Below are 20,211 nucleotides of genomic sequence, written 5' to 3' on the forward strand. Positions count from 1 at the left end.
CACACATACAAGAATGACATTTCCTACAGGGCTAGTTAAAAACACCTGAACACCTGAACATATTCAAAAAATACGGGGGTTTGGTCACACTATATGGTCATATAGTGCTAAGCCCACTTACTGCGACAAAGTACCCCGAATTAGTGGGTCCTACACTAGTAATAGAATGGAAGATCCTCTGTCTCAACCATGGGAGCTGAACTCCTCTATGTGGGAGAACTGAAAGGGATACATCCTAATCACTGGTGGCCACTAAATAGGAGGTAATGAGGAGGGGGAGGGGTGCTCCAGCCCAAAAACCTGGTCAGGGCCTATTACAACATACAAGTACATATTTGGGGGGCACACCATACAATGCATTTAAATTCAAGATGGTGCTGCTGTAAGACCTATAAACAGTGCAAAATATTTTACAGCGCACACATACAAGAATGACATTTCCTACAGGGCTAGTTAAAAACACCTGAACACCTGAACATATTCAAAAAATACGGGGGTTTGGTCACACTATATGGTCATATAGTGCTAAGCCCACTTACTGCGACAAAGTACCCCGAATTAGTGGGTCCTACACTAGTAATAGAATGGAAGATCCTCTGTCTCAACCATGGGAGCTGAACTCCTCTATGTGGGAGAACTGAAAGGGATACATCCTAATCACTGGTGGCCACTAAATAGGAGGTAATGAGGAGGGGGAGGGGTGCTCCAGCCCAAAAACCTGGTCAGGGCCTATTACAACATACAAGTACATATTTGGGGGGCACACCATACAATGCATTTAAATTCAAGATGGTGCTGCTGTAAGACCTATAAACAGTGCAAAATATTTTACAGCGCACACATACAAGAATGACATTTCCTACAGGGCTAGTTAAAAACACCTGAACACCTGAACATATTCAAAAAATACGGGGGTTTGGTCACACTATATGGTCATATAGTGCTAAGCCCACTTACTGCGACAAAGTACCCCGAATTAGTGGGTCCTACACTAGTAATAGAATGGAAGATCCTCTGTCTCAACCATGGGAGCTGAACTCCTCTATGTGGGAGAACTGAAAGGGATACATCCTAATCACTGGTGGCCACTAAATAGGAGGTAATGAGGAGGGGGAGGGGTGCTCCAGCCCAAAAACCTGGTCAGGGCCTATTACAACATACAAGTACATATTTGGGGGGCACACCATACAATGCATTTAAATTCAAGATGGTGCTGCTGTAAGACCTATAAACAGTGCAAAATATTTTACAGCGCACACATACAAGAATGACATTTCCTACAGGGCTAGTTAAAAACACCTGAACACCTGAACATATTCAAAAAATACGGGGGTTTGGTCACACTATATGGTCATATAGTGCTAAGCCCACTTACTGCGACAAAGTACCCCGAATTAGTGGGTCCTACACTAGTAATAGAATGGAAGATCCTCTGTCTCAACCATGGGAGCTGAACTCCTCTATGTGGGAGAACTGAAAGGGATACATCCTAATCACTGGTGGCCACTAAATAGGAGGTAATGAGGAGGGGGAGGGGTGCTCCAGCCCAAAAACCTGGTCAGGGCCTATTACAACATACAAGTACATATTTGGGGGGCACACCATACAATGCATTTAAATTCAAGATGGTGCTGCTGTAAGACCTATAAACAGTGCAAAATATTTTACAGCGCACACATACAAGAATGACATTTCCTACAGGGCTAGTTAAAAACACCTGAACACCTGAACATATTCAAAAAATACGGGGGTTTGGTCACACTATATGGTCATATAGTGCTAAGCCCACTTACTGCGACAAAGTACCCCGAATTAGTGGGTCCTACACTAGTAATAGAATGGAAGATCCTCTGTCTCAACCATGGGAGCTGAACTCCTCTATGTGGGAGAACTGAAAGGGATACATCCTAATCACTGGTGGCCACTAAATAGGAGGTAATGAGGAGGGGGAGGGGTGCTCCAGCCCAAAAACCTGGTCAGGGCCTATTACAACATACAAGTACATATTTGGGGGGCACACCATACAATGCATTTAAATTCAAGATGGTGCTGCTGTAAGACCTATAAACAGTGCAAAATATTTTACAGCGCACACATACAAGAATGACATTTCCTACAGGGCTAGTTAAAAACACCTGAACACCTGAACATATTCAAAAAATACGGGGGTTTGGTCACACTATATGGTCATATAGTGCTAAGCCCACTTACTGCGACAAAGTACCCCGAATTAGTGGGTCCTACACTAGTAATAGAATGGAAGATCCTCTGTCTCAACCATGGGAGCTGAACTCCTCTATGTGGGAGAACTGAAAGGGATACATCCTAATCACTGGTGGCCACTAAATAGGAGGTAATGAGGAGGGGGAGGGGTGCTCCAGCCCAAAAACCTGGTCAGGGCCTATTACAACATACAAGTACATATTTGGGGGGCACACCATACAATGCATTTAAATTCAAGATGGTGCTGCTGTAAGACCTATAAACAGTGCAAAATATTTTACAGCGCACACATACAAGAATGACATTTCCTACAGGGCTAGTTAAAAACACCTGAACACCTGAACATATTCAAAAAATACGGGGGTTTGGTCACACTATATGGTCATATAGTGCTAAGCCCACTTACTGCGACAAAGTACCCCGAATTAGTGGGTCCTACACTAGTAATAGAATGGAAGATCCTCTGTCTCAACCATGGGAGCTGAACTCCTCTATGTGGGAGAACTGAAAGGGATACATCCTAATCACTGGTGGCCACTAAATAGGAGGTAATGAGGAGGGGGAGGGGTGCTCCAGCCCAAAAACCTGGTCAGGGCCTATTACAACATACAAGTACATATTTGGGGGGCACACCATACAATGCATTTAAATTCAAGATGGTGCTGCTGTAAGACCTATAAACAGTGCAAAATATTTTACAGCGCACACATACAAGAATGACATTTCCTACAGGGCTAGTTAAAAACACCTGAACACCTGAACATATTCAAAAAATACGGGGGTTTGGTCACACTATATGGTCATATAGTGCTAAGCCCACTTACTGCGACAAAGTACCCCGAATTAGTGGGTCCTACACTAGTAATAGAATGGAAGATCCTCTGTCTCAACCATGGGAGCTGAACTCCTCTATGTGGGAGAACTGAAAGGGATACATCCTAATCACTGGTGGCCACTAAATAGGAGGTAATGAGGAGGGGGAGGGGTGCTCCAGCCCAAAAACCTGGTCAGGGCCTATTACAACATACAAGTACATATTTGGGGGGCACACCATACAATGCATTTAAATTCAAGATGGTGCTGCTGTAAGACCTATAAACAGTGCAAAATATTTTACAGCGCACACATACAAGAATGACATTTCCTACAGGGCTAGTTAAAAACACCTGAACACCTGAACATATTCAAAAAATACGGGGGTTTGGTCACACTATATGGTCATATAGTGCTAAGCCCACTTACTGCGACAAAGTACCCCGAATTAGTGGGTCCTACACTAGTAATAGAATGGAAGATCCTCTGTCTCAACCATGGGAGCTGAACTCCTCTATGTGGGAGAACTGAAAGGGATACATCCTAATCACTGGTGGCCACTAAATAGGAGGTAATGAGGAGGGGGAGGGGTGCTCCAGCCCAAAAACCTGGTCAGGGCCTATTACAACATACAAGTACATATACAGAGTAAAGGCAGGCAGCAGAGAGATGATGTAATCTCTCTGCTGCCCGCAGCTGCACAGTGAGGGCGGAACTGCAGTGATGCAGGACAGGCGGTGAGAGATGTCATCTCTCTGCTCCCCGGCCCGCTGATTGGCCACCAAGCCCGCTCACCTGCCAACTGTCCCGCCCACTGACTGTTCCCCTGTTCTGCCCGCACGCTCCTTTCACCTCTGCACCGGGCTCCTCGCAGTGGGATCCGCAGTGGAGTGAGCAGAACGGGCTTGCTGGCGGGCGGCAATTTGCCGCCCCCCTGAAAGTGCCGCCTGGGACAATGGTACCATCAGGTCCCATGGTAGGGCCGGCCCTGGCTGTTCCCATTTGAAAGTAACAAGCAAACCATTTCTGGTAAAATCATTCCTCCATGAAATAAACAAACAAAAAAATCTGGAAAAAACAATCATGAAAAATAATGAAAATAATGAGAATACTGTATCCAACATATGCTACAAGACAAAATATAAATAAAAAAGCAAGGGTCTGTATGCTCTGCACAAAGCAAAACCATACACTTGCCCCGCAAAAATATATATAATTGCACATATAAAGATTTTGTTGTTCTTACAAACATAAAAAACAAAATAAAGGTAAGAAACACAATTGTGTCTCACCTCTGGGAACCTAGACACCACCAAAGAAAATGATAGACAATGCCCCTATGTATTCAAGCTAAAAAATGTATGCAAGTATATATAATAAAAATCCCTATATTAAGGATATATACAATAACCTCTACATTGCCATTTTACTTCGCTGTCTTAAAAAACCCAAGAAAAGAGGAGGAAAGGCAAAAGTCACCACCAGTTCATATATTGTATAACAAAAAGAAAAAAATGAAACATGAAATATCCTAATCCTAAAAGTGAGTCAAGTCCCACTCAAAATTTAAACCTCCTGGAGTCCTTGTTTGGAGGAAAAATATCCAAAAGACTTCCCTTTTACAGAGAATTCTAAAGTTTATCTCCACCTCTCCTAGGGATGACAACTTTTTCAATTCCCTGTATTTGTAATAGGGTGGTGTCACCTCCATAAAACCCATTGAAGTGTCTAGCAACACTTGTGCCGTGTTCTATCTCTGTCATTGACATGATCATGTAGGCAATCCCCGTAGCCTTCTAGTTGTGCGACCCACATACTGGATTGCACACATTTTACAAGTGATCAAACAGATCACATTCCTAGTGTTGCAATTTATGAAGTTCTGGATTTTAAAAAAGTCTATCAATCGTTGTGGAGCGAAATTGGTAATTTTTTATAACCCGAGGGCAGCATGGACAATGATCGATACCGCACTTATACGTGCCAACAAAATCTAGCCATGTTCTGCTTTGTTTGCTGGAACTAAACTCACTTAGGGACAAGGAATTTGCCAATGCCAGTGCTCACCTTAACATAGATTTTATCCCCCCAGACAAGATTTTGGCATGACATTCATCCTCATACAGAATTGGCACATAACGTTGCAATATTTTTTTGATCTTTTTGTATTCCAAACTGTATGAGTCTAAAAAAGATTGGGTTCTAAGAGATGTAAGTTCACGTCTCTTATCTCGTAGCAACCTCTCCCTAGAGGTGGATTCTGCTATCTCAATTGCCCTTTTTATAGTATTGAGCTGGTGACCCCTATCAAGAAACCTAGAATACATCCTATCTCTCTCTTGTTGGAAATCCCCCTCCTCACTGCAGATCCTGCGCACCCTGAGAAATTGGCCAACTGGTATACCCTGTGTCACGTGACCTGGGTGCCTAGAGTCCACACGTAGAAGGGTATTCCCAGAGAGGGGTTTCCTATATAAACTTGATACAATACGACCCTCCCTGTTAGACAAAACTACAACCAAAAAGGGAACAAATGTGTCACTCAAATGCCCTGTAAATTTGAGGTTTAAATTATTGTTACGTAAAAACAACAATAAATCATCCAATGTACCTACAGATTTGAAGCAGATGAACAACAGATCATCGACTTGTTTTGAAGGTATCTAATGCCCAAATTTATTTTGTGAGGTACTGGTTTAATTGACATTCCACATAGACATGAGTTAGATACCTATAGAAAATATCTGTTATGTTTTTGGAGTTTTTAACCAAACAGGCACAATATGACAGCAGTACCAATATACACCATATAATACAGTAAACATCATCATATCATTCTTTACTGTTAAGGCCACCTGATTTAGCAGAGGGGTGTTTTTGCTATATCCTTCAATAGAAGTAGCTTGGTGTATCATGCTTTATAGTTCTGTTTATTTCTGTTCTCTTTTTTTAAATGCTAACATTCTAAGAGTGTTGTGTGATCTGTGCATTCTGCTTGTTTCTTTCTAGTGACCTTTACAGCTCTGTGTTTTGTTGCCAGCCAACCTGACAGTAATCTTTCTTGTTCTCTAATTCTATTGCCATAGCTGAATGTTTAGTGGCAAGGAAAGACTGAATGTGATATTTGTGTCGAATAGTGAAGACTAATGTATTTGAGGTTCTGAAGCCGCGAGCGGGATGCGTGTGCGTGCTCAGAGCAATAAGTTTATTCTCTTTCCTTTTTTCCAGGAGGTGCACATGAGGACAGGAATAAATCTCGTCCTGTTGTAATAACTTGCGTTAGACCTGGAGGACCAGCTGACAGGTACAATACATCTTTCTGCAGCAATACAAATGGATCTGGGTTATTCTGGCACACAAGCAGATAAGCTATGCATCAAATGTTATAAGCAAATATAATGAATGTGCAAGTTCTTACTATGTATTAAAAGCAGCACTGCCAAAAAAGATCTGCAGAGGATGCTTATTCCTCTTCTCCTGCATCCGTTATCTGCTATTACCATTGGTTTACACAATGACAGTGTATTCCCAGACACAATGCAATAAAGAAGACATATGACAACAATAGTTACTATTATTCAAAGATAGCAAGACAATTCTAGAACGTTCATGCTAACCAGGCTGATGAAATAAAAATAACAAACTTTCTGTCAAAACACACCGCTGTGTAGACATATATGGCTATTTTCTGCTGCAGGATAATGGGTATGTTCTCAAAGCTATTTAGTATTCCAGCCAGCGTAAGCAGTCATTTAGATTTTACAGTGTTTTGCAGCATTTCCTGAATTCTTTTAGCTCAACTTTTTTGTTCTGTTTTGATGCCTGAAATAAGTGGTAGCAGTTATAACACAATAATTTATAGAGGGTTCTGTGTGTAATAAGCAGAAATCTATTCTGAAAGAGAGTTCTCTGACTGGTGGGAAAATTTTGACCTGCGCTACTAGAAATGGAGTGCACGGATGCAAGTTATTGTAATTTTCAATCCTAATGCTATTCCTTTTTCCAGGGCTAGATTTTCAGACCTTGATCCGGTAGGCCATCAGCTTATACTGTCCAAAACAAAAGTCTTCTGCTAATGTCACCTCTTCACATGGACATTTTTCAAATTTTATTGAGACTAACCCAGCTTAGAACATTGTGACTTTATTCAGCTTATATGAGAAAACTGTACTAAGAGAAAAGCTGCCTCTTTGCCTCCTATAGGTACCTGCCTATTGCTTCTCATGGTGAATCCATCCATGCTTGTTGTGTTTTTGAGATTTCTTAGGATCACTTTGGGAAAAGTCATGTGTTAAAGTGGTAATAAATGCAAAAACAAAGATATATTAAACTGCAGCTTACCAATTCTAATACAGTGGATATAAACAGTCCACACACCCCTGTTAAGATGTGAGTTTTTTGTGATGTAAAAAAATTAGACAAAGATAAATCATTTAGCAACTTTTTCCACCTTTTAATGTGACCTATAAACGGTACAACTCAATTGAAAAACAAACTGAAATCTTTTAGGGGGGGGGGAGTAAAAATAAACTAAAATAATGTGGTTGCATAAGTGTGCACACCCTCTTATAACTGGGGATGTAGCTGTGTTCAGACTTAAGCTATCACATTCAAACTCATGTTAAATAGGAATCGGTACACACTTGCCATCGTTTAAAGTGCCTCTGAGTAACCCCAAATAAAGTTCAGCTGTTCTAGTAGGTCTTTGTTGATATATTTTCTTAGTCGCATCCTACAGCAAAAGCCATGGTCCACAGAGAGCTTCAGTCAGGAGAAGGGTACAAAAGAATGTCCATGGCATTAGATATACCGTGGAACACAGTGAAGACATTCATCAAGTGGAGAAAATATGGAACAACAGTGACATTACCAAGAACTGGATGTTCCTCCAAAATTGATGAAAAAGACTAGATGAAAACTGGTCAGGGAGGCTGCCAAGAGGCCTACAGCAACATTAATGGAGCTGCAGGAATATCTGGCAAGGTACTGGCTGTGTGGTAAATGTGACAGCAATCTCCCGTATTCTTCATATGTCTGTGCATCTATGGGGTAGAGTGGCAAGACTGAAGCCATTTCTTACAAAGAAAAACATCTAAGCCTGGCTAAATTTTGCAAAAACACATCTGAAGTCTCCCAAAAAAAAAAAAGCACGTGGGAAAATGTGTTTCGGTCTGATAAAAACCAAGGTTTAACTTTTTGGCCATAATTCCAAAAAATATGCTTGGCGCAAAAACCACACTGCCCATCTCCAAAAGAACCTTATACCCACAGTAAAGCATGGTGGTGGCAGCATTATGCTTTTGGACTGTTTTTCTTCAGCTGACACAGTGGCCTTAGTCAAGGTAGAGGGAATTATGAACAGTTCCAAATACCAGGCAATATTGGCACAAAACCTTCAGGCTTCTGCTAGAAAGCTGAACATTAAGAGGAATTTCTTCTTTCAGCACGACCCAAAGCATACATCCAAAACAACAAAGGAATGGCTTCACCAGAAGAAGATTAAAGTTTTGGAATGGGCCAGCCAGAGCCCAGACCTGAATCCGATTGAAAATCTGTGGGTTGATCTGAAGAGGGCTGTGCACAGGAGATGCCCTCACAATCTGACAGATGTGGCGTGTTTTTGCAAAGAAGAGTGGGCAAATATTGCCAAGTCAAGATGTGCCATGCTGACTCGTACCCAAAAAGACGGAGTGCTGTAATAAAATCAAAAGGTGCTGAATTGAGATGAAGATAAGGGGTAAAAAGGCTTCAAAAAAGCATTGAAAGGCATCAAAAACATGAGTAAACATAAAAGAAAAATAGTGCAGCGCTTAAAAAAAAAAAAAAAAAAATCATAACACTAAAAAAAAATTTAAAATAATATATGGCAAAAGAGAGCCATAAATATATATAGTCCCAGTTCAGATAGCATGAGAGCAAAGGATGATGTAAACAGATGACACCAAAAGGCAGATATATTCTCCTTAGTAGTGATCAGGGTGCTTGGAAAACATTGAAATTTACATGCGTTCCTATTATTGCCTCCACCACTGTATACTCAGGCCGCTTACTTCAAACTGTAGACCTCTGAACTAACCGATAGGTCAATCAGGTTTTTCCCACATGGGTAATCAAGGGTGAAAAAATGCCTCTAAGGCATCCAATAATCAAAATCCAGCCCCTTCACAGCAACAGCAGAGTGACACTCTCATAGATTCTCATAGATTTTGATTATTGGATAATAATAGCACAATAGCACAAACACGGAAAGCCTTCTAAACAACATTTAAAAGTACGACAACTTGGATGTATCTTCTTGTAAGGCAAAGACCTATAGACTGCAAAATGAAGGTTAGCCTGTCTATTCTGCATTCTCTGCAGATAAAGTAATTGCCAAAGTTACAACCACCCTGTATAGTACTCATAATATGGTGAGGTTATCACCCACCTTGAGGGTAGTGTAGAGTTGTCGCATAACCTTTTCGAATGTCAAACGCAAAGAAGATAACTGCCTAAAAGTCACATGGTGACACAAGGTGGTCTGAAATTAGTGTAAGTCTTCTTACCCAGTCTGTAGTGGAGTGGGATGTAGCTCAGAGGCACATAGGATGTGGCAGTGACAAGTACTTGTTCTGTAGAAGTCATATTAAGATAGACATGTTTGTCAAGGAAGGCATGGTTCTCAGAAAGTGGTTCTGTCTGGGAGATTTTCCCCGGACAATGAAGAGCTTTGTTTTGCTGGCCGTTGGATGGATCACAGGTTTGTGACGTGATTGTTGATGGTCTGAGTATTGTCTGCACTGCTGTCTCAGAGGTGCCAGCAGGTCAAGCTCTCAGTTGTCTGCTGGTCGGTCCAGCCAGTTCTGAAGCTGGATCATTGCTGAGTTCAGGAAGGTAAAGAAATAGTGTAGTTGCTATGCAGTGCAAAGAATGAATTATCTACTTGATCTTTTGATAATGAAGTCAAACGGGTATCTCCATGTATATGTGTCATCTTTTTGCCAAAGGAGGTCCAAGAGAGGTCTCGCCGATATCTGCATAGCGTGAGACTGGATAAGTTAAGTAGAAAGTGTGCTATGGCACCATCAAATTCTATGGGGCCAACTCCCATGCACATCTCACAATTTCTTTTTACAATGTGTAGTAATGCACTCTATATAGGATGTCTCGTGGGAGCTCTTGGTTGCTATTGCAGGCAGACGCCACCCTGTGTACCCAGTCAAATTTTATCCCTGTGGATGGGTCCCTGCTGAGGGTGAAACTAAGAATGGCAACCACCATCATGGTTCCCATAGTCCCTTGCAGTGTTTTGCAGAGCTAAATGTTTCTGTAGATCCAGTTTTCAGTCTTTGGTATGAAGTTGAAGCTGAGTAAGTTGGTGGAGGTGTCTCATAGTGGCAGACTTCAGGCCTGAGACAGGTTTCCTGTGAGGAAGCAGTTGTTTCCAGCAACTGGGCCCTGGCATCTGTTTGGGCAGTGTGTTCCTCTAGTTGAGAGGTCTCAAACTGGCAGCCCTTCAGCTGTTGCGGAACTACAAGTCCCATCATCCCTCTGCCTGTTGGAGTCATGCTTGTAACTGTCAGTCTTGCAATGCCTCACGGGACTTGTAGTTCCGCAAAGCTGGAGGGACACCAGTTTGAGACACCTGCTCTAGCTCTTAGTTTACATGTTCCAGGGAGTATATAATGGTGTGGACTCCCGCGCTTATGGTGAGAGAATACAAAGTATAAAAAAATGCAGCCTCCATCAATAAATTCACCCTAGGGTGAAAATAGAATGATATGAGAAAAGGAGGATAGAAATGGCGCTGTTCTTGCTTTAAATGATCCAGACCCTCTAAGTGCGTGAGGGATTCCCAAAATTGGTAAATGCAAAAGTGCAAATGTGCAATGAACTGGCAGTGTTGATTTCTAAATATAACAAAAATGGTAAAAAAAAACACAAAAAAGCAAAAAAACACAAAACCCTGACCAGCATCCACACTGTGATATACTGCTGTGTAGTGGTATAGTGTGAGCCTCCTAATCAGAGGACCACCCTCTAATACTAATGCTAGTGAAAAACTCTAACATTAGAAAGTATAAGTACATACAAAAAAAGAAAAAAAAATGTATATGTTCCTGTGCAAAAATTACAAAATGACCACTGTAAATACTGTAATGCTAAACTCAGTGTGCATAAAAAGTCCTTAAATGCTGGTGTATTACAAAGTGCTCCTGTAAATTGTTATTTAGTGCTTCTTAGAAAAAGTGCCCCATAGGAAATGCATTCACCGCTATTATTCACCCCACAAGGAGGTATTCCACTTTCACAGTATAAGCCACTGTGTAGCATATTGGATAGGGAAACCTGTTGTCCTGTATCTGCAAATGCTTCCGTGTCTGCGGTGTGAATGATCTCCTTGCGGCTAACATCTCATGTTGCCCACACATAGAGAAGAAGAAAGCTCCATCGTGTATTACCGTGAAGCATTAAAGATTTTATTCACATAATCAGTGGGTACTCATATTTGGTAAGTAGATACAAAGCGGAAAGTTTTAAAATCAGGAAGCCGGAACATTCTGCATTCCACAGCCCGAAAACCGGAAGTGATGCAATGACGATATAGCCCCGCCCTACGTGTTTCGTAATTGGGACGTCATCTGGAGCGGTTCCATCTTGCTACACCACCTGGTTTTTATATGGTATGAGGTGTATCCCAATTAGTGGCCATGTGATCGTGGCCATTTTTGGTTAGTCCGGACTTCAGCATGGCGGGTTCTTCTAATAGTAGTGCAAATCAGAAAGCCAGTGTGTAAACACTACTCCGCAACATGGCGAGAAATTTTCCAAGGACTACTTGACTCCGAATTACGGGAACACCGCATATTAATAAAACAATAAAAACAGTGCTAATATAATGAAACTAAAAAACATTTTGAAAAGCATCATGAGAACAAAACTAAGTGATGATGTAGGAAATGTAACTATACAACGTATTGCAGAGTAGGTAGTGATAACTGCAAAAAATCGCACAGCGCAGAAAGCTGCAAACAATTGCAAAAAAAAAGTTCTGTGGAGAGCAAAATAATTCATACCATCATTGCTAAAATGGAAGAAAAATATATATATTAAAAATAGAAATAAAATTAAGCTGAAGGCCGGAGTTTATATAAAAAGTGAGTTTGCACATTAACCCACTGGAGGACAGTGATGCATGCTAATAGAACTGTCCTTACACAGGGACTGTATAAACTTAACATACATATAGAAGGATAATGATACAAAAAATCGCAGAATGCAAGAATTGCAAAAAACTGCAAAAAATTGCTAAATCTTGCGACATGTGGCAAAAGAGTGCAAAGGTGTGCAGTGAATACAAACTATAATTGGAAACCACTGTTATATACTTCCAAAAGAAGGATCTTCCATGGTCAGCCATGCCCCCCCCACAAGGAGTCTACTCAATGGAAGAGGAAGGGGAGTGTGGATGTAAGGAGGCTTTCACAGCCACTGCCCTTTACCCATGCAAGACCAGAAATTCACAGTAAGTGAATGGAGTAAAATTCATTATCAGTGAACAGAGGAATACGACAATAGGAAGTAGCCAATGTAATGTAGGATACCCTTCATTAGACGTCCCTGGTGCAGTATACCACAAATAAATGTTAACCCAGCTTCATCTTTAATCCTTTATTCCAGATTACTTAAATCTGATTTTGTCTAAGAAAAGGCCCTTATTGTTATACTTGGTCTTCATTACCTAATAATAAGCAGTTATTTTCACATCACTGATTTTCCGATTATAGTAATTTCTTTTCTGCGGTGACCTCGCGTTTGGTAACTGTCAATGTAAATGTTAAGAGTATGGACAAGTGGGATTAATGTTATGAAAGGCACTGGGGAATCACTTTTCCTAAGTGGCTATTATCTCTAAACCGCATTACATTAAATTAATAAAGATTGTTTCCTTCATCTTTTTCCAGGGAGGGCACAATCAAACCAGGTGACAGGCTGCTGAGCGTGGATGGAATCCGTCTGCATGGAACAACACATGCTGAAGCCATGAGTATTCTGAAGCAATGTGGCCAGGAAGCCACCTTACTGATAGAATATGATGTCTCTGTGATGGGTAAGCTGGAGTCTCTTATTGATCCATACCTGTATATATGTCCTCATATGTGATTGTAGCCATGGTGCTGTCTCCTTCCATGTATCACTTTTTCTGTATGAATAAAACTGTGTTATTTTTTGTTTCTAATAAAATGTTGAGGAATACTGTTCTACTCTTGCCTTTGAAAGAAGCTGATCTCTCTATCTCTCTATCTATATATATATTGCTTTGAAAATATTTGCTTTCTTTTGGGATGTGCTGATCAAGCTAAACAAAATCTAAGAAAATTGTTGCCAACGCAGAAAATAAACCAAAGCACAAGAGGTCAATGTGATATTCCAGTGATGGAATGAATCTTGCTTGTGTCGTTTGATTCTCTTTTTTTTTTTTGTTTCTTTTTTTTCAGACAAATAGCACAAGCCTTGACTATACTAAGATTGAGGCGGAATGCTCGATAATAAACTTTCTCACAATTCACATATGATTAAAAGAGCTTTTAAGCTTTTAAAGGCATGATAAATCAATGTTGTTTCCTGCTCTTTTATTCTTGAAGGACAACAATCTTTAAAACTATTTTATCCTGATAACTACATGCTGTTAAAATGTGTAAAGACCGTATTCAGTATTTAAATTCCATTTTATAAATTTTACATGCATTTATATTTTTTTATGATAGTGGTCCCCTGATGGAGGCTGCAGTTGTCTGACTCACACGCTGCATGCTAATTCCACGGCAAAAAAGCATTGCTGTGAGATGACTGCCTTGAAGCTACAGTGGTAATAAGTATATAAACCCCTTGGAAATAACTTGTTTTCTGCAGTAATTTGTCATAAAATGTGATCTGATCTTCTTCACAGTAGACACAGGTGCAACATGCTTAAGCTGATAACACATAAACAATTCTAATTTCTTGTGTCTTTATTGAACCCATCCATTAAACATTCAGAGTGCTGGAGGAAAAAGTAGGTGAACCCTTGGCGTTAATACTTGATCAAACCATCTTTTTGGCAGGAATGAATTCGGGAAAGCGCAATTGGTAGCTCTGGATCAGATCTGCACAACGTTTTTACCATTCTTCTTTACAAAAACACTTTAGCTCAGACACATGTCTAGCATGATCGTCTCTCTTGAGGTCAATCCACAGCATCTCTATGTGGTTAAGGTCTGGGCTCTGACTGGGTCACTCCAAAAGGCACATTTCCTTTTTATGAAACCAGTCTCTGAAAGATTAACTTGGATGCTTAGGATCATTGTCGTTCCATATCACCCAACTTCTACTAAACTTCAGCTGGCGGACAGCCACCCTTACAATTATCCTGTCGGATATTTTGATAAACATGGGAATTTTATTTTCCCCTCATAGATGACAAGTGTTCCAGGCCCTGAGGCAGTGAAGCAAGCACAAATTATGATGTTCTGTCCACTATACTTCACCGTTGGGATAATGTTTTGGTGTTGGTAAGCTGTGCCCTTCTGAGTATTCTTCCCAATTCAACTTTTGTTTCATTAGTCCACAAAACATTTTCCCGGTAGCATTGCGGTTTGCGTCGCAGCATTTTTTTCTTTTCTTTTGGAGAGCAGCAGCTTTCTCCATAGTGTTTTGCTTGTTCAACGACTTATGTATGGTAGACTCAAGAACAGGGATGTTTTCCAGTTCCAGTGATATCTTAATGTTTTTAGCTGTTACTCATGGGTTCTCCTTTACCTCATTGAGAATTCTGTGCTGTGCCTTGGTAGTCATCTTGGCTGGGCACCCACTTCTAGGGAATAGTAGCCACAACAGTAAACTCACTCCATTTATAGACAGTTTGTCTAACTATTGACTGGATGCCTAAACACTTTGAGATTGATTTGTATCCTTTTCCAGCCTGATAAATATTAACTACTCTTGATCGTATGTCTTCAGAAAGCTCCTTTTTTGCAAAGCATGGTTCACATCAGCTGATGCTTCTTATGATCAGCAATCTTAAAATGTTGAAGTGTCTTTTATCAAAGTAGCTCTAAACTACACCTCCAAACTTTTCCTTCAGCATTGTAAATATTTATTGGGTGTGTTCAATAAAGACCTGAGAAATTAGAACTGATTGTGTGTGTTATCAGCTTAAGTACGTTGTTTTTGTCTATTGTTGTGATTTAGATGAGGATTAGATCACGTTTTATAGCAAATTACTGAAGAAAACCAGTTCATTCCATTCATTCATTCATACATTTACTTGGCCCTCTAATTGGCAGCTTATGAGTTAGGCAGGTCTTTGTTAAATGACTGATCTTGTTAAAGTATAACTGAAGGCAAAACTTTATTTTTTTTTTTAGTTTCGGACATACAGGAGGCATTACAACACCTGTCAAATTTTTATTGCGGTCTATGTCCCCATTAGGGAAATTCCTCTTTTCTATTTGTCCCGGTGACTGTTATCACTGAAATGAAAGAAGATCTCAAATTTTGAATAGTCAACAGAACAGGAATAGAGGGGACATTTTTGAATGGGTACACTAGTTCCAGTAGCCAGGGATTTCCCTCACTTTGGGGTGATCTCCTCTCACTTCCTGATTTGGCTAGGGCAGTGTTTCTCAACTCCAACCCTCAAGTACCCCCAACAGGTCATGTTTTCAGGCTGTCCATTATTTTGCACAGGTGATTTGATCAGTTTCACTGCCTTAGTAATTACCACAGCTGTTTCATCTGAAGGAAATCCTGAAAACATGACCTGTTGGGGCTACTTGAGGACTGGAGTTGAGAAACATTGGGCTAGGGGACAGGAAGGGAAATAAAATCTTCCCAATGGGACACAAAAAAAATGACAAGGGTTAAAACTCTCCCTTGTGCTATCCAAAATGGGGAAAAAAGTTTGCCTTCAGTGCTCATTTAAATGTTATACTTCCTTTTTGAGTCTGTGGTGGAAGTGAGACAGATACCTTCTGCACAAAAAAAAAATCTACTTAGCTTTGCACTGATTTAACTGAGGTCTTTTGGTTCGTTAAATTTACCTCACCTCACCTCAAAAGCATAAAAAAGAAGTAATCATTCAGTAGTAGACAATCACAAAACAACTAGTTACAAGAGGAGACAAAAAAAACCTATAAAAAATTAAATGCTCATGCTCAGACCTGACCTTTTTACTATTAATATATTTGAAGAATTTTTTGGGGGTTTGTCCTACTATCCTTTGCAATCTGTCGTTCATTTTGAATTTTTGCATCCTTGATTTCCTTTACATATTCTGTTAAATTCTTTGTAATATTTAAACGACACTAGTACACATACACATACATACATACATGCACACCCAGACCAAACTAAAGGTAATACAAAAAAGTAAACAATATTAATAAACAATAAACCCACAATAATAGTTTGAACGCCTTCCATTTTATACTTTGTAAAAATCATCTCTTTATACCTCTTTTTAACCCTTTCACTGCCAGGTCCGTACGCCATACGGACCTAAAAAATGCCAGCAGGTTGCCAAGTCCATACGCCGTATGGACCTCATATCTCCCTCTCCTAGAAGCTTATGGTCACTTTAATGACGATAAGCTTATATCAGAATTGTTCAGCAGACTCTGCTGAACAAATCTATAACTCTGATCAGCGGATTACAGCCTGTTGATCAGAGTTATTAACCCCTAATGTGACCCACCCACACCGACATCTCCCTGTCCCCTGCCGCTCCTCCTCCTGCCGCTAACTTCCACTTATAACTACTCCCCCAACACTAATTACCCCCCCCCCCCCGATTTGGACCCCCCCCCACCAACAAACCTGCTCCCCGCAGCCACCATCATTAGCCGGCATCCCTCCTCTGCAGCTCCCGCCGGCTTCAGGTGCTGCATGGGGCTTGGGGGGGTCCAGATGTGTCCTCCCAATACCTCTGATCACCTCCCAAATGCCCCCGCACCCCCCCGATCCATGCCCGCTCTGACCGGCATCCCTCCTTCCCTCCCTTCGCCTGCAGCTTCTCCCTGCACAGATCTCCAGATCTGTCAGGCTGGAGATTGCGGGGGGGGGGGGGGGGGTGCGAGTGAATCTATAACAAACCCCCCCTCCCTGTACAATGGATATAGGTAGCGATCGCTGCTATATCCACTGACAGCTGATCATTGTAACCGCGAGTGTTACAATGTATCAGACTGTCATTTCATGAAGAAATGGAATCTATTCCATTCATTCATGTAAAGTGCTACAGAGAAAGGGACTATCTTCAGTCCCGTTCTCTGTCTCAAAGAAAGAGATATGGGGGTCTGTTTAGACCTCTGATATCTCTATAAAGTACCCCTCCACCCCCCAAAAAACAAACTCTAAAAAAAAAAAAAAAAAAAAAAAAAAATCTTGATGGATGGGTTATAGATTTCCCATCCGTCTGTTTTTAGCGGCCTGGACTGGATCGGATGCAAGCGGGTGTAAACGGACACATGTCCATTTACATCAGCCTCTCCATAGAGAAAGTGGGTGGTCCAATTGGGCCTGCCTGAAAAATGGACAGGCAGACCCAATTGGTCTGCTTATGTGAAAGGGGCCTAAGGCCTTGTTCACATAGGGCACACACAGCGTACATTTACAGGGATGCACAGGTGTTCTGTGCATTTCTGTGCAGGCGGTCCCATTGATGCACGAACAGAGCCGTTACTCCCATTTTTACATCCATGTAGGTCCACATGCATGTCTCTGAGCTCACACTGTCTGCGTTCAGGGTCGTGTACTCACACCCACACGGATGTCAGATTGGGAACAGCTGCTATGCCTGTGCAGCTGTTGCATCTCAATTGATATAAATGGGACTGCCTGTACGGGGATGCAGGGAACACCTGTGCATCCCTGTGTGGGTAAACATGGCCCCCCATGGCCCTCCATGGGCGTACACTTTAGTATGCCATATTGGAATGGTGCTTTAGTAGCAATTTAGCAGGAATTTTGTTATATTGTGTTTATGTACACTATTAATAAATTACGTATATTTTTAGCAAAATTGATTTGATAAACATTTGTGCAAATATCACGCTGCCTTAAAAATCAGTAGCACCTTCTTTTTATTCTACTGGCCATGTGCTTTCAGAAAATGTATGGTTTGGGGGGGTCTTTTACAAATTCTGAAAGCTGTAAGTGAAAAATGAAAACCTCCAAGAATGTTAGAGAAATTTTTGGGTATGTTCGATTTTCACCATTTTGTAAAAAGGTGCAGCTTAAAATTTACAAATATTTGTTGCTTATTAACTCCATACAGGTTAAGCTTACATGTGACAGGCTGTGTCCAATCACAGCCGGTCACATGTAAATGTGGAAGTGCCCTTACTTGGCTCTCCTCACCTCAGACTGACAGTAAGTGTGGCGGGAAGAGCCTATCAGCGGCATTTCCTTGCAGGGGAGACTAGGGCAGGTAATCGGGGCACTGATCATTAGTGCCCTGATTACAGTAAAGCCCCAGCAGTGCCCATTAGTGATACCACTCAGTGCCCATTAGTGATGCCAGTCAATGCTGCATTTCAGTGCCACCTATCAGTTCCGCATATTAGTGCCTCCGCATCAGCGCAGCCTCATCAGTGCCCATAAGCGCTGCTCATAAGCGCCGCCTCATCAGTGCCCTTAAGCGCTGCCCATAAGCGCCGCCTCATCAGTGCCCATAAGCGCCGCCTCATCAGTGCCCATAAGCGCCGCCTCAGCAGTGCCCATAAGCGCCGCCTCAGCAGTGCCCATAAGCGCCGCCGCCTCAGTGCCCATAAGCGCCGCCTCATCAGTACCCATAAGCGCCGCCTCATCAGTGCCCATAAGCGCCGCCTCATCAGTGCCCATAAGCGCCGCCTCATCAGCGCAAATCTGTGAAGGAGAAAAATTGCTTATTTACAAAATTTACTGACAAACTAAGATAAATATTCGAATATTTAAAAAAAAAAAAAAAAAGGTCTTTTTTTCTTTTCCAAAAAAACAAACCCAGCAGTGATTAAATACCACCAAAAGAAAGCTCTATCTGTGTGAAGAAAATTATTTAAAATTCATTTGGGTGTCATTCAAACTGCGACAGCCTGGGCAGGAAGGGGGTGAAAGTGCCCTGTATTGAAGTATTTAATGTTAAATATTCCCCTTAGACTATAACTCCTCTCCCTTTTACAATAAATAATTTTTGTATATTACCTGCTGTAAGTGGTTTTGCACAGAGCGGCCCAAATTCTCCTCTTCTGGGTCCCCATCAACTATTCTGGCCCCTTCCTTTTTCTGAGTGCCCCCATAGCAAGCCGCTTGCCCTGGCTCAATCCCAATCCATGCTCTGTTCATAGACACAACTTGGGCCCCGCCCCCCGCTGTGGTCGACAGCAGCAGGAGCCAATTGCACCCGCTGCTGCCTTCATGTAAAGAAGGGACCAAGAGAGGAGAGAGCCACTGCTCTGGTACAGTGCTGGATTGAGATTGGGCTCAGGTAAGTATTCGGGTGGCTGGGGGAGCTGAATACAGAAGGTATTTTAGAATGTATCAAGGTAAAAAAACTTTCTTTATCTTTTAGACAGGTTTGTTTTAAAGCTTTATTGATCCTTTAATTCGATTAAAAAAAAAACCACCTGCTTCCACATCAATAAAACGTTCCAGTGCACTGTAAGATCGGTTCCATCTACTACACAAGGATCTCAAGCAAAAATATTGGTACATGCTTTCAGATAATTGCTGACACCTTCAAAAGAGGATCGGTAATTTATGAATTCTGGATTAATTATGCATATCTCCTTTAAAATCCCCTAAAAGGGAAAATGTAGGTTTTCTTCTGAGAATACCACATTCAAAGCAGAAGAGTGAATCTTGCTTTTGGAGGCTTGTACATACTCATACAGTGTATCAATACCTATAACCCCACTGAACCTCATAAAGAAGGTAGCACATCACCTTCTTACAATTTAACTCCAGTTCATCAGCTAACTACACAGTCAAAGCCTATAAATAGTCACTGTTTTACCTGCCAAAACAATTTGTGAAACAATGTGTACACAAAAATGCCACACATTAGCCACACAAGCTATGTTCTGACTGCATAGCATAAGGAGTGGAACATCTACTACTTAACAACTTCCCACTGTGGACACCTATTCGAAACTCTCTTAATGCTTGTAGCTCACTCAA

At 41.3% G+C, this 20,211-nt stretch overlaps 1 protein-coding gene across 10 annotated transcripts in view; it reads left to right on the forward strand.

The window, feature by feature from the left end:
- GRIP1 (glutamate receptor interacting protein 1) overlaps nucleotides 1-20,211 on the forward strand; it is a 900,266-nt gene that overhangs the window by 679,715 nt on the left and 200,340 nt on the right. For all 10 annotated transcript variants that reach the window (XM_073620100.1, XM_073620096.1, XM_073620097.1 and 7 more), the window contains exons 6-7: nucleotides 6,265-6,340; nucleotides 12,981-13,126. In XM_073620100.1, the coding sequence (XP_073476201.1) occupies nucleotides 6,265-6,340; nucleotides 12,981-13,126 (222 nt within the window). The remainder of the gene's footprint in view (nucleotides 1-6,264; nucleotides 6,341-12,980; nucleotides 13,127-20,211) is intronic.

Source organism: Aquarana catesbeiana, linkage group LG03, assembly GCF_042186555.1.
Source record: "Aquarana catesbeiana isolate 2022-GZ linkage group LG03, ASM4218655v1, whole genome shotgun sequence".
Taxonomy (NCBI): domain Eukaryota; kingdom Metazoa; phylum Chordata; class Amphibia; order Anura; family Ranidae; genus Aquarana; species Aquarana catesbeiana.